At 47.9% G+C, this 15439-nt stretch overlaps 1 protein-coding gene, 1 long non-coding RNA gene and 1 other non-coding gene across 3 annotated transcripts; 1 reads left to right on the top strand and 2 right to left on the bottom strand.

Moving 5' to 3' along the window:
* Window positions 1–3124: 3124 nt before the first annotated feature.
* On the bottom strand, window positions 3125–3196 carry TRNAW-CCA (transfer RNA tryptophan (anticodon CCA)). Its single transcript has one exon. It is a non-coding gene; the product is annotated as a tRNA-Trp (tRNA).
* A 4304-nt stretch (window positions 3197–7500) lies between these two features.
* On the bottom strand, window positions 7501–9230 carry LOC140687158 (uncharacterized). Its single transcript, XR_012061306.1, has 3 exons — window positions 8939–9230; window positions 8289–8388; window positions 7501–7966 (listed from the first exon to the last, which is right to left on the bottom strand). It is a non-coding gene; the product is annotated as an uncharacterized lncRNA (long non-coding RNA).
* On the top strand, window positions 9211–14689 carry ATP5MF (ATP synthase membrane subunit f). The gene is made up of 4 exons (XM_006210357.4): window positions 9211–9356; window positions 13004–13111; window positions 13713–13829; window positions 14555–14689. The coding sequence occupies exons 1-4, from the start codon at window positions 9344–9346 to the stop codon at window positions 14581–14583; spliced, it is 267 nt and encodes an 88-aa protein (XP_006210419.2). The 5' UTR covers window positions 9211–9343; the 3' UTR covers window positions 14584–14689.
* The last annotated feature ends 750 nt before the right edge of the window (window positions 14690–15439 follow it).

Here is a 15439-nt window from a genome sequence, read left to right on the forward strand (position 1 = left end):
GACGCCCTGCGGACCCGGCTCCGGGCCCGGGGCTGGTTCCCCGCCGGGCTGCGCTTTGGGAGGGGCGGGAGAGGCGGACGCAGTCGCCGTCCGGACCCTCGGAGCTGCGGGGAGACAAAAGGCTCGAGCCCGAGGCTCCGTCTGGAGTCGCATCTGCGCACTTGGAGGCGGCCGCGCCGGGTCGGGGGTCCCGGCGGAAGGACTCCACTTCCCAGAGGGCTCGGGGACACCGATGCCTGTCCCGGGGGGCGTCTGCAGCGCGAGGGCAGAAAACTGCGGGCCGTCACTGTCGGCCTTAAAATGGAGACAATTCCCCATCGGACAGGTCTCTTCTGAATAAAATGAGAAGCTGTCAGCGGGGGACGGTATAAGCTCAGTGGTAGAGCGCGTGCTTAGTATCAGCGAGGTCCTGGGTTCAATCCCCAATACCTCCATTTAATAAATAAGTCTGTCCCCCCCTCCCGCCAAGGAAAACAACAACAACAAAAAGCTGTTCTTTAAAAGCTCCAAGTGATTTTAGTGTGTAATTATTAATTGGAGGTGGACGATGGGGACTTGTGACAGTGTTTTTCCTAGCATTTCTGTCTTGTAATAAAGCCGCAAATCTGGAAACCGAGTGCTAGTGCTGATTTTGTTAAAAGCTTTCCGGCTGATTTAAAAAGTATAGGCAGGCGGTAGAAGCCACTTCCCTGATAGGAGAGATAGAAAAGAAGAAACACGATTAGGAATGAGTTCACAAGAAGTCAGATATGAGAAGCAGCAGCAGCTTGTAGGGAGGTTGGCTCTGAAGTGGAGAACTGTGCGGACCTAGAGTTTAGGGACATTAGTCCTGGAAGGGTGGCTCCCTGGAGCCAAAGATAAACCAAAACAGAGATACTTCTTTCATCCTTGTTGAAAACACTCGGGGCTATAGCTCTAGGTCTTCACAGAAATCCAGAGAAACCCTTAGTATCTCAGTTGTCATTTCTAGTCCACGTTAACATAGTCACTGGAACAGTCTCCACATCTCTTCTTGCCTTTCCTCAATCTGTGCTATTCAAAGCAGGCAAGATTAACTTTTAAAAGTTAAATCTGTCAGTGTCACTCTTAGAACCCTGCAGTGGTTCCCTGTGACCTGGAGTAAGATGTAAATTCCTTAACACAGATAATAAAACCCTGCATAATCTGGCTCTGCCAATCCTAGATTATCTGTGGCTATTTCCCTACCTTTATACTCAGATCACGTGGGCTTTTTAGTACCTCACACAACCCAAACTCTTTGCTAGCCCTTAATCTGCACATTCTCTCTGCTTAGAACATCACACTCCAATCATACTTTAGATTTCAGTTCAAATGTCACTTTTCCAGAGAAGCCTTCCCTCCCCCTCCCTTCCCTTTAATTCACATTGTTTCACAGAACCCTGTTCTTTATCTCCATAGACTTGCCACAATTTATAATTACACATTTTTCTCCCTGTTATTTAATGTACACGGGCACACCAGAATGGGTGTCAACAGCTTGGAAGAAAATCCCAGAGACAAGAGTGGAACATACTTAAGAACTGCTATATTCCAATACTCTTGGTGGCAAGGAAAACGATACTGAGTGTAAAAACGTGCACGGACAACGCTGAATGGGAAAATGGTTCAGAATAGAATTCAGAATGTGAAGAGTTTAGCAATACCTTCACCATTTTATTTTCCTTTTTATGTGAGTACAAGAGGTATATATCATTTTTAAATGTATGATTAAAATTATGGCTAGTAAGTCTAAAAGGGAGCTATTAATAGTATGAAATAAAAGGTCAAAGTGGTAAAGTGTTCTATTGTCATTTAGTTGGCGTTTTTTTTTTCTTTATTGGTGGCTCAGAAAGTAATGGTGCCTCTTATAACACCATGATGCCTTAGAATCATGGAATATTCCAGCGCTGCTGGGAGGATGGCCAGAGCCTCAAAATCCCCAGGGACCTGAAGGTTGTTTCTGGAGTCGAAAGCAAGTGTTCCCTGAGCCCCTTCCCCTCAGCCTGTCTAATTCTACCTTGTCCACCTTTGCATCCTGCTTTGTACATCCCAGTGATGAAAGGACAAGAAACCCAGAGGGAAACCCCCAAACTGTCGGGACGCCCGAGGATAGCAAATACTGAATTCTGCAACTGGGAAGTGAAGAAGTTAGCATGCGATAAATATACAAAACAGGTGGGCATTTGTGACTTTGTGGTACAGCAGCAGCACATCTGATTTTAGATCAGATGGTTGAGCATTCAAATCACTTCGGCGTCAAAACAGGTGTTATGCTGTCAATTCTGAGATTTCATCAATCATTGGCCTTTAAAAACCACACCTAAAGGAGGCTTTTTTTTTTAAAGCTCAGCAAAGGACAGACTTACAGACGTTTAAACCGAAGAGGGAGTGGGGCTGTCACAGTGAAAGCTTAATCCTGATAAATCCACAACGATCTCCATTTCTGCTAACCTGGGGTTTTCCCCACTCAGGTCGTGAGCGAGGAACTGGTTTGTATCTGGGACTTGATTGTTTCATACCCCTCTTGGAGGATTTAAATGAATCCTAAGTAACAAGGTGGTAAATGCCAGGGTAACTTTCCACTCTCATAGAGTTCAAGAACTCCATCATCAACATAAATTTTGAATCAACTTCACAGTATTTTCTCTTTAGCCGTAATGTTCAGGGGCTTTTGACGGAGGAAGCTTAAACTGCGTGGTAATGGTGGTTGGGGTGGGGAGGTGGGACTGGGGAACTGACTTCATCAAGATGACAGAAATATCAACAAGGAGACAGTGCCACATCTGTCTGGGGACCAATAAAACTGTTCACACCGGAATGAATTCATTAACAAAGTCTCTGCATGCCCTGTTTTAATGTCCTCCCTGATGTCCTATCTGAAGAATAGTCCTAATAAGGATAGGTTGGAAACGACCTAAACGCTGGCTCAGGTGGGGTTTTCTTCTCTTCCAGGTCATCCTTGCCCTGCAGCTCAAGTCCCTTTCCATGGCTGAGTTGTTCATAAGAAGCCTCTTTGGACTAAAGAAAAGGTAAGAGAAAATCCACTATTGGGAGCCCGCGGACAGACACCACTTTCGTTTTGTTCACGACCGAATCTATCCCGGTGGCTAAAAAGACACGCCCTTGACCCCGACGTGATTTGAACACGCAACCTTCTGATCTGGAGTCAGACGCGCTACCGTTGCGCCACGAGGCCCTGAGGACAGCGCTCTTTTTTGTGCTTTAGAGGGACAATTTCAGCTGTTGTCAGATACAGTGTCCAGTATTTTTTCCTAACACTGCCTTTATTGTGGCTTGGGATTAACTGTGAGCTCTTTGCCCCTTTTATAACGAGGCTACTCCAAGCGAGACGTAAATGTAAATGAAGCGGGTGGGAAACTGAGGGCTCGGGGACTACTCGCCCTCCTAATCCAGGAATCCCACCTCCCCTGCCGAGGCTTTTAGGGAGCGATGTTTGGGGAAAGACTGGAAAATGAGAAGTTCAGCTCACAGGGAAGGTGGAGCGCGGTGATCAGGGCTCCGGATTCTCTCTTCCCCCAGCCCCCCTGCGCCCCGAGCCCCGCGGGGGTCTGCAGTGAGCCACACCTATGGGGGACACTATTTCCCTTTACCAAACGGAGACTTAGAAGTTTCCGGTTTTCTTTTTTTTTTTCCTCCTCTTTTTTTCTTTTCTTCTTTTTTCTTTAAAAATAGCATACTCCCTTTAGAAATCTCGTCAGATACAAGACAAAACAAAACAAAACCCACTACCCTAAGAAGCGTTGAGCGCCCGCAGGCACCGGCGTCTATACGACGTCCCACCTGACGTTTCACCTTTTTCAAGTGAAAGAACAGAGGGGTGGGGGAGGGGAGCCCAACGCTTTGTGGCTGGGATGTCGCGCCTGCCCCACCGGGAGCAGACTTCAGCAGCAGTGCTCGGTGCGCTGCGCTCAGCGGGGTGGGGCGGAGCTGGCATCTGGGAGACCTGCACGCGGGAGTCGTGGGACAGCCAGTTGTCCCCGACTTGGGCATCGTACAAGCTTCCTGGATGAAGTACGAAGGCTGACTCTCCATATCCTTGGTGGCATTATGCGAGACGGTCCGTTTCTGAGTTTTAGGACACGCAGAGAGAATGCTGAGTTTGAGTCGGGAACCAAGAATGGTTTAGATAGTCCCTCATTTGTGTGTCACGACTAGACTGGCTGGGAGCGCTTTGGGCTGAAGACTCGAGGGCCTCTGGTTCTGCGCGGGGTTCCACAGGGCCTTCCTTTTTTTTCCCCTCCTCCATATCCAGGCTTCCTGGGTGTCATGTCATTTATAAAAGAACGGCCATGCCCGGCAGTGTACTGCACGCCCTGTAGTGAATTTGCTGCGGCGCCTGGAGAAACAGCCTTCATCCCACCCACTCCCCTCCCCGCATTTCTCAGAGCTTGGACGGCGCCAGTTCAAGGTGCAAGACGAAGAAAAGTAATTTTTTGTTGTTTCAAGAATGTATTTTATTTTCAAATTATAACAAATGATGCTAGTTTCCCTTTATATTGAGATATAGAGCCACTGGATGTAAAGGATCTCTAGATGTATCTCCTTCTAAGATAGATAGGCAGACAGACAGACAGACAGACATTTCTTTTTAATGAGAGTCGATTTAAAAATAACAGGAGGTGGGGAGGATATAGCTCAGTGGTAGAGCGTGTGCTTAGTTTAGCATGCACAAGGTTCTGGGTTCAGTCCCTGGTACTTCCGTTTAAAAAAAAAGTTATTTAAAAATAACAGAACGGTAAAGTGAGCACCTTCAGGACACAGACTTGAGGATCTCACGCCTGATACGAGGAATTCTCCCCAAACTCCAGCCGAGGTGTGTGGGGAGGGCTAAAGAGAGCCCCCGCCCCCCACCCCGCCATATTTCTTTTCCCCCAGGAAGCCCCCTAACCCCGATGCCCTCGCAGGTGGGATCAGCCGTGGGAGGTTTTCCGCCCAGTTGGGGTCAGCAGCTGCGCGCCCACCCCAGTAGCGCTTTTCTTTTGTTCTCAAGCAGTTTCACTTGAAAAGGGGGAAAAAAAAGTTGAATGGATTGAAACAAGAAACTTTCTGTCATCAAACAATGGAAAACTGCTATACTTGATGTCTCAAAAAGCGCGTTTTTATTCAAATAAAACCACGGTGTTTCCCTGGAGGCGCCCCGTCCCCGCTGGAGAGGCCTTGAAGCAGCTCCGCGCCTGCACCTGCGAGGGGGATTATTAGGCTGGAAATGAAGCAACTGCATAGCGGTCGGATTTAAAACGGACACCCTGCCCCCAAATGTCGCTAAAGCTGGAACCTCCGGATACATAGCCTTACCCTTTTGCGCCCCCCAAGAACTCAGACTTGACCTTGACGCCCAGGGGGTGGGAGGAGATATCCTTGCCTTGTTCCTGATTTTAGGGAGAAACTGTCCAGTCTTTTACCATTAATGTGTAATGTGGGCTATAGGTTTTTCATCAATCACAGGAAGAACTCTGTACTTTCCCTCAGGTTGACAGTGCCTGTGGGTCTTGAAGACTTTGGGGCCATTTTTCAGGAGTTTTCTGGGAACTTATTACATGTTTACTTGAAAAACAAGAGGTGATTCCTCCAGGGGTTCCACCTGTTGCTCCCACTGGGCGGTGAGCTGGGGCACTGGGAACCAGCTTTAACAGGGCACCATGCCTCACCCAGTGTTGGATCGTCTCCCCAGCGGAAGGAGATTCTATCATTGAGGTGAATTTTGTTCTCCAGAACATAGGAAAGACAAGGACATCTGCTTTCATCTCTCACATGCCTAAGTCATCATCCCCAACCCCACAGAAACACACAAACTGCTGACCCCACCCAACCACAACCACTGACCCTCGAAGACCCCAAAATCACAGGTTGCATGGGTTCCTGCTCCCCAGCCATATCAGGCACCGACTCCAGAGCCCCACAACTCAAGCTCACACCCACCACTGACCAAACTGCCTCAAGTACTCTCCCACACAAACCCTAACCACCCATGTCTGCAGTTCCCCCAACCGTCACACCCTGAATTCCTGTGTCTTTCACTGGTCAAGACCCCTGGTCTCCCATCTCCCTCTCCCTAGCAGATACTGCAGGTGTGACTCCCTTATCCTTCCTCCTTTCTTTGAGACACTGAGTCCCCGTTGAGCCTTTACCGGACTCAGAGATGTGTCAGAGGTGAGGAGTTTTGAACAGGGAGCAGCCCAACAATGCTCCTCTCACAGTTTGCTTTATTCCAGAGGCCAGCAAAGGGGGTGGGAAGGGAGGAGGCAGCCGACTCCTGTCTAAAAGCCAACTCCCCTCACCTCACCCTCTGACAATTAGTGGGCAGGTGCATTTAAAGGGGAGTGACAGGGGTGTACAGACATAGGGAAGGAGATATTACACTCAGCTCTGATAGTCATCTTGAAATTAGTCATGTGGTGGGCAGATCAGTGTCATCCTGATTGTTTTAAGTACAGGTAATCTTCAGTTCCAGGGTCAGTCTGTTCCCATCTCTTTGAGGCCAGTTCTCTGAGTTGTGGCAGCTTATGTCACGGCTACAGTCTGGGCATCACGTAGTTAACTTCCTCCACCTGGTGGGGCTTGTAGTATCTACAGGACAGCTCAAAGGACAGGGCTCAGAATACTAGTTAGAGCCCTTGAGGAGGAACTAAAGGTCTCTGACGTTGTTTAATGACTAAACTATTATTATTTTCTTTAGCTTGACTATTTTCCTTTGTTTCTGTATTTTCTTATTTCTCTGATTAAACTTACTCTTTGAGGGGGAGGGCACAGCTCAGAGGGCATGCTTAGCATGCACAGAGTCCTGGATTCAATCCCCAGTACCTCCATTAAAAATTAATAATCTAATTGCCTCCCCCTCAAAAAAGATGAAAAAAATTTTAAAAAATTTTAATTAAAAAAAGTCAAAGGTTTTCTGTGCCTATAGTGCCCCCTGGTGGGCAGATGTGAGTAACAACTCACACCTAATGTTTGAATAGAAGATGTGATGTCATGAAGACTTCTTGGGGAACTTCTCCATTAGAGCACACCTGGAGAATTCCCCAGGGCACACATTCAGATAACTAATATATAACTTAAATGTAAGCTCCCCGAGGATGAATGTTTGTGTCTCTTTTCTCAGGGTTGTGGTCCCAGTGCCCATGAACATGCTCACACAGGAGTCTAACAGATGATCTATACATACTTGTTGAATGGCTGGAAGATTCAGGTGCCCACTCTGCACACAGTAGTGTTTCAATGAATTCTTGTGGTCATTCCATCAGTGAACTGTTATTAATAACGTTCTGTGTGCAATACACAGAAGAAACATACTGTCCAAAGCCACCTCAAAGAGCACTGGATTTTTATTTTAAGAGAAAGAAGGAAAGAAAAGCATTCCTCATGGGAATCCGTTTTCCTTCTTTTTTTAAAATTGAAGTACAGTCAGTTACAATGTATCAGTTTCTGGTGTACACCACAGTGTCCCAGTCATGCATATACATACATATATTCATTTTCATATTCTTTTTCATTAAAGGTTATTTATTACGAGGAATCCATTTTCTTGATGGACCTGTGAAGAAGTAAATTATAGCCCACCTGCCCAGTGTTGTGACCCTGGCACCAAGCTTCAAGGCTAGGGGGTTTACCTGGTGATCTGGGGACATCACCCCATGTCCTTACTTCCTTCTGAGGATGAATGGGTCGGGCTTAGAAATCATGAATCTTGGGGAAGCCCATGCATGGTGGCCCCAGGGTCTGCTTAGACTCTTGGTTTTAACATACCCACAAATCCTTTCGGTTTTCACACTTAGGCTCTTTTTTGAATAGGGAAGATAATTGCACAGTTCTCAAAGTGCCTGGATGCAGGCAGCTCTAACCAAGTCTTCCCCTTGCCGCTGTCACTGGTGCCAGCTGGCTGTGACTTCCTCCACTGTGGTCTTATAGGGGACAGCAGTTGATTAAATCGCCAAATGAATCTAAAAACCTGCCACGAGAGAACATCTTTTAAATATAAACCAACCATTCCAGAACTTACATCCTCAACCACCTCCTTTTTCTGACCCTTACACTCTGGGACAATATCCACCTGCCTTAATCACCCCAGAACCTACACCCTGGAGCCCCCTGAAATTATTCAGATTTGCCAATCCTACATCTGTTTACCCTGCCATGAGCCATCAGGATGAACTCTGCTCTTCACCTAGTATTCACAGCATTTATGTTCTGACCCTTGCTTGCCTCTTCAGTCTCACTTCCTATCTCAACCATCACTTTGTACTTCTTTTATTGTGGTACCATATACCTACCCTTAATTAAGGAGTTCCTGGCCTCCTGCTGTGCATACATAGATACACTGCTGTGCTCTCACCTGTCTACACAGCTGTCTCCTGCACAACACCAGAGATCCTAGAACACAAAGACTTTGGTTGATTTCTGTGTCTCTAGTACCCAGTACATAGCAATATGTATTTAGTGAATGATAACAAATGAGTTTGATAATTAACTGCCCAAGTCACTTTCTTGAGGAAAACCAGTTCACTGGTCCAATTTCTACTACCCACTCTCAGTTCTCAATCCTTTATTTTGACATATATTGTTTAATTCCTACAACAAGGAAGCCAGGTAAGCATTCCATCCCTATTTTACAGAGGAAAACTGAAATTCAGGGTATGGAAACATCTTGCCCAAATCAGAATTGTTTAACTAGGAATGCTTATCCTGGTCTCTCCAGAAAAAAACCCCAAAATGGTGGTGAGGCATCATTGTGCCTGGAAAAGAAGTGGCAAAAAGAAGGGCTAGAGCTGTGTAACCCTAGGGTCTTGCTTATTTCTGTCCCTAGAGTGCAGTCCCAGAGCCTGGACACATATAGGTACTCTTCAATCAAAGCTGTTTGGAGCCTAAGCCTGGACGCTGGCTTTTCCTGGTGACTGGGGATTCCTTGAGAGCCGGAGCTTACCTCTCATCAAGCACAGATGGGAGGAAAGGTCTTAATACGCCCCTGTCATCTTTCACAACAAATTTAAGGCGACGGAGTAAAAAAGCTAGGATGCGCTTCCCTCACTTCCTTTTTTTTTTTTTTTTTTGGTTCCTTCCAGCCTCCTTCCTCCCAGAACTGGGAGTCCAGGCTAAGCCTTATCACCCCCACCCCTACCACTGCGACCTCTGGGTTCCCAACTGCGGGGTCGCGGGGCTCTGCCCTCCAAGGCCTTCGCCCTTCAACCCATGGCGCACTTGCAGCCCCAGCCTCGTAACAGTCAAGACCTGCTTCCCGTGAGCCTCTGCTCCTGGGTCTCCCAGGGCGCGTGCTCTCTACCCAGCAGTCCTCTCGCGGCCCCGAGAAGCGGACAGCCAGGACTCCAAGATGGCGTCAATTGGTGAGTGTCCGGAGGGTTAAGGCCACCAGGTTGCAGGCAGGAGTCGGGTTCGGGGTCCAGTGCTCAGAGCCACACTGGGAGGGGAGGGGCCGAGTGACAGAGCCTCCTGCCCTTCGCTCAGGGCCTTCGCCTTTCCCTCACTGAGGTGCAGCGGACCCTTTGCCCAGGGTTCTGCGCCGTCCGACCCTTCTCTGTCCCCGCCGCGCCTCCCGCCTGCCCAGGGCCCGCGGCCCTCAGCTGCGGCGGGGAGGATGACGGCAGCCCGGCGACGCGCCTCTGGGCTTGGGAATGCGCTGTCTCTGGCCCTACTCCCTCTCCCCGCTGAGGAATAGCTGCTCTCATCCCCGCCGCGACCCAGGCGCTTTGCACCTGAACCCTACGCGCAAAGCCGAAGCTGAAATTAAGTTCTAGGAGGAGCTGATGCCTAGGACGGTGCCTGACACCAGGAAGGTTCGACACCTGTATATGTCGAATAGGCTTAGAGAGGTGAAGTGACCCATTCAAGGTCACAGCTCATGAATGGGATGATCTGGGAAACAAACCTGGATTTAGCACCCAGAAGACACTTGGCATTTCCATGCCTCTCCATATAGGTGGACAGTATGCTTCTTGAAGTCATAAAATCAAGCCAAGCAGTCACGTGCCCTCCCAAGAACCTGTGGTCCTTTCTCAACCTTCACTGAAACTCTGCCATGACCAGGAACTGAGTGTGGGGAACTTCAACCTTCAATTAGCTCATAGACAGGCAGAAAGATAATAGTAATTCCTATTTACATAGTACCTAGAGCTAAGTACCAAGGTGGGCACTATAGTTACCCTTATTTTACAAAGGGGGAAACTGAGGCACAGAGAGGGCAGTAACTTGCCCAAGGGCACACAGCTACACCGTGGCACTAGACCCAGAATACTTGATGCTAGTCTGCTCTGCTCATCACCACACTCTGCTGGTGTGAACCAGCCACTGCAGAGGAGTGTTGGGGGAGGGTTCCAGTATGGCTGCGAAGGACCAAGGCCTTTGTCTTCAGCAAAACAAGAAGTTCTTGGAATAAGTGTAGATACATCGCTGATGAATCTGATGGTCTCTTGGAGTTTTGTGATGGTGCTGTACTTGGCTCTCCTTAAGGCTAATGATTTTTTTTTCTGTGCTTATACATTTCTTGTTTTGGTTATGGAAATGCTCTTGTCTTCATAGTGAGAAACAAATATGTAGGAAAATAAATTGTAAATTTTTGGCTTTTCCCTCCTATGATATGCCAAGGCACTATGTCAGCACCTGAAGGTATAATGAGAATGTGGGCTACGTGAGTATGTTTTCATAGTATGTGTAAATGTGAAGAAATGGCTTCACCTGGCCTAGCAGTGACTTGATTTTTTTTTTTTGAGTCACCAGCCTTATGCCAGTCGAAAATACTTTTAAAATGCTGTTTCTTTTGCACATTTCTCCCAGCATAGTTCTTTTTTTAAAAGCATTTTCAACCCTTTCATTATGGAAGGTTTCAAATACAAAGGAAATAGAATAACACAGTGGACGTTTTTGTGCTCATTGCCCAGCATTAGCAGGTGGCAGCATCTGCGCCTGCATCGTCCACTCCTCACCGCGCTGCCTCATTTAAAGCCAGGTGCTTTTAGAATGACACGTTTGTTCTCACTGCATGCAAGATCGACTGTGCCCTTACTCAGGAAGAAATGTGGTATTGTAATTCTTGGACGAAAAGCCTACTAATCCAAGTGCAGACAAGATGGAGATGTAAGATGTGTACGTGTTAAACGTTTCTCGAAACAGCACAGGCAAGGTGACAGAAGGGTATAGGCCATTCTCAGATGACATTATTGTTTGGTGTTGAGCTCAGTTATCATTGACACTAAACTCCAGGAAAGGTTTGGAACATATCCTGAAATTCATTTGAGACTATCTCACATTTCAAAAATACGACCAAACTAATTACAGTTTTCTGTTTGTAAAAGAATAAAGGATGCAATTAGTTTCTGAAACTCTATATGCTTAAAATGTCCTAAAGTTCGGTTATATGCCATTTCTTTCTTGACTCTCTCCCTTTTTTCCTTGAATGTTTTGTATAGTGTTTAATGAGATTCCAACAGTAATACTAACAGTTTACAGTTCTGAGCACTGTTCCAAATGCTTTTACATAGATTCTCATTCAGTCCTTGGAATAAGCCATTTCACAGACGAAGAAAGTGGAGCTCAGGTTATACAGGAAGGAAGTGTTGGCATTTGAGACAGGGCAGGCAGGGAAGGAGGCCTTTTAGGAGATGACATTTAAGTTGAGGTAGCCCTGATGACCCAGGGGGCACTGCAGATACAAAGGCCCTCAGGTGAAAATAATCCTGCTATATGTGAGAAAAAGAAAAGGGTTTGGCTGAAGTGTGAGCCGGGGAAGATGAGTGGCTATGAGATGGTTGTCTTCGATAGAATGCTGGCTTCTGAGAACAAGGCTCTCATCTGCAGTCAGTGCTGGATCCACGGTGCTCAGCATGCTGCCTGGCACGCAGTAGGAGCTCCATATTTTTGGCTAACTCTAGTTGGAAGGTTGGGCCAGTTTGTTTGGGACACGCAGCCTAAACCATAACCCTAAAGCCATGTATGTCTCCACCTGTCACTACGGCCTCTTGACAGGCAGTCAGTCTGGTCCATCAAGGCCAAATGTCTAGTTCTTCAGGCAACCTGTAGTAGATTAGAAGCTGTCATTAAGCCTGACAGCCTTGCCTTTGTTAAGGGTTGGGAGAAGTCAGGAGACCTGTGAGTGGACAGTGGACTCTTGAGGCTGGTCCTTAAGGAGCCTGAGTTTTTCCTTAGATTCCCCCAAATGGAGAAGAAACCTGGGAGTGATTTAGTCTGGCACCTCCTGTGACTGGTCATCTTTAAGAAGAGGCAGTAGTCCTTGACGTCTTGCTCTGAAGAGGACACCTGCTAAGCAGCTTTTTAAAGTTAATCTCTGGGAAGAGGACAGGGAATGGAGACCATTTCCTCCTTATGAGCTTCTGGACATTAACAGGGTCAGCCCCTCCCTGGCCTCCTTCCTGTTTTACTCTTAAGTCCAGAGATAAATACAGTATGGCCCCAACCAGGAGCCCTTCCTGTCCCCAGATCCTCATCGGAAAGTGAAGGGGCCCATTGTGTCTTTGGAGTGGTTTTTACTGTTATCTGACTTCTGTGGTCTGAGGTAGGGTGCTTGAGGTAGAAGTCAGATTGGCTTCAGGAGCATGGGGTCCAGACTAGGGTCGAGTCCTGCCTCCGCGGCCTGCATGCCATGTGCCTTTGGCCAAGATTTGCCCAACCTCTCTGAGTTAGTCTCCCCAACCCCTGCTTATAAAATAAGACATCTATCCTCCATCTTACTTCTTCCTCATGGTCCTTGGTTCTGTTTTCACACAGTTATTCCCAGCAAGCTGTTATGCACAGTCCTGTTCATTAATAAAACTCATGCTGCAGCAGTTCTGCCAGTACATAGGCTCTGGCTTAAAACAGTGTATTTGCTGTGCCAGGTTTACCTGTAGTATCGCGGGCAGCCTCTGCTCAGTGATGTTATCAAATGCACCTTTCTTGAATGGTTGAGATAAGTGATACGAAAGGTGTTTGTGTTATTGGGGGATTTCTGAGTGTGTGTTTTCTTGCTCTGCCTTTTCAGTACCACTGAAGGAGAAGAGGCTCCTGGATGTCAAATTAGGGGAGCTGCCAAGCTGGATACTGATGCGGGATTTCACCCCTAGAGGCATTGCTGGAGCGTTTCAAAGAGGTCAGAGCCTTAAGGGCGTGCGTAAATAAAAGCAAGTCTCTGGGCCTTCAGGTCTCTTTTTGCCCTGAATTATTTTGGCCACTAAAAGCCTTGTCTAAGACCAGTTAGTTATGTAGAGAAGGACATGGCAAGATTGTTAGCCCTTGAATTTCCTTGTTTGATTGGTCCTGTCAAAGGCGGGCTCTGAGGTATTTCAGAAAAGGCAGTGTTTTCTGTTGCTTGGAATCAGTACCACTCCCTCCATCTTAAAGAACTGTTGTAAGACTTAAGATGAAAATGAAGCATAGGGGACATCAGTCCACCATGCTCACCCCCTGCCAGGCAGAACTTCCAAGATGAGTATTTGAAATGGTCTGTCCTTCAGGCCTGTGCATTTTAAAGTGCACTAGTCAGATTGGTCCTGGGGAACCCATGTCATCATCCTTTGGGGGCCTGTGAGGTCGCCAGCCTCTTCGGAGGCCCCTCCCCTTCTGTGTTCGTCTTTATAATTCTGGCCACTCTGTGGCTCCCTTTTGCGGACTGTTTCCTCCTGCCCTCAGGCCTTTCCTCAGTTTTTTCCTCATTAGAACGGGCAGAACGTGGCCTCCTCTCCTGTTTGCAGGTTACTACCGGTATTACAACAAGTACGTCAACGTGAAGAAAGGGAGCGTCGCGGGGCTTTCCATGGTGCTGGCAGCTTACGTGCTTTTCAACTACTGCCGCTGTTACAAGGAGCTCAGTGAGTCTCCGGGGTTGCTCTGCCTGCGGTGGGGTTTCCCATGGCAGGGTGATGCTGGCTCACTGTCAGATTTAGTTAGAAGTGCATCATTCTCCTGACAGCTGAGGGATTGGAAGGACTTACCAAAATACAGTATATAAGATATTATTTTAAGTGAGAAAATTGGCATAGAGAAAGATAGGAAAAATAAGATGAAGCTGGGGTGAGGGTAATACTTAGGCAGCATTCTGTAGGATACTGCAGGCTCTCTCAAAGGTTGGTGGGAAATCCGGCTGTATCTTCCCAGCAGCCAGTGTGAGGAGGGAAACAGGTCGAGTGCCACAGTCCGGAGTCTGTGCAGCGCTCCGTAAAAGCATGGCTGGTCCTGGTGCTGAGACCGGAGAGGAGTCAGTCTGATGGGAAGTGCCAGGAACAGTGTGCAGTGGCCACCGATTGGGTTGCCTGGGCCATTTCTGACAGCATCCAGCCCTCTGCTAGTCTGTGGTGCCCAAAGCAACGCTGGCCGTGAAGGACAGGGTCTTGGGCATGGTTTGTCTGAGTAGGTGTCCCTCCTAGGAAGGAAGAGTCTGGCCAGGTGGCACGTTAGCACCCAATTCTGCAGGTTCTGGGCCATCTGAAAGGAAACCTCAGGATGGCTTCTGTGACCTTAGCCTGCTGCCCTCCCCGTCAGCCTGTGCTTTGACCACACCTTTGAAGAAACTTACCATTTTGCTTTCTAACTTCAGAACATGAGCGGCTGCGCAAGTACCACTGAAGGAGGCGCACTCTGCATTCCTGACCAGGACCTTTGCCCTGCACCCCTGAATCCTTTCACATCCTACTAGAGAATCACCACCCAATAAAAGATGACTGTACCTGGACTGCCTCATTGGTTCAGCTGTTCCCCTGCGTGCTGGTAGCTCCCACCGCACAAGGTGGGATGGGGTGGTTCTGCCCAGTCTAGATGTCCTGGGTCTAGAGCCTCCCGTCTGCAGTGCTGAAGTGGCCTCCTGTGCTGTGCCTTGCTTTTGGCCTTTTGTGAGCTGACACTGTCACAGTATAGAGCAGCCCCGGGTTCCTAAGGATGCCTTCCCATCCCCTACCCTTTTGTACCACCCTGGGGGTGTTGGGGTACCAGGGAGTCAGGACGTGTGGGAAGGAAGCTCAGTGGGATGATTAAGGGGAGTAAGGGGACACACAGGCCCTGATAAGCACCCACAACTGCCCCTGTATCCAGCACTTCTTCCTTACCCTTCACAAAGGCCTTCAGAAAAGTGACATTAGGTCAGAATTGGTTTCTTGTTAAGGGACGTGTGGTGAGCATATACACGGCATGGAGCCTAACATGGTGAGGTGCTGTGGCTAATTATGTCCTAGACGTCTGAATTAGAATGAACAAGTATCTAACATCTGAAATGAAAGATGCCTGCCAAGTGGTCATCCCAAAGGCCAGGCTTTCAAACTTTACCAGCTACTGGTACGAAGGCCTCTCTTTCCTTGGCAGCATCACTTCCCATCATGAGATTCACCAAAAGGGCAAAAGTGAGCACCAACGTCAAAGCTTTGTGCCAGGCAGCTACTACAGCCAGTAGCAAGAATCTTCTCAGCACAGAGTCCCTAAAGTGATGAGA

Source organism: Vicugna pacos, chromosome 18, assembly GCF_048564905.1.
Source record: "Vicugna pacos chromosome 18, VicPac4, whole genome shotgun sequence".
NCBI lineage: Eukaryota > Metazoa > Chordata > Mammalia > Artiodactyla > Camelidae > Vicugna > Vicugna pacos.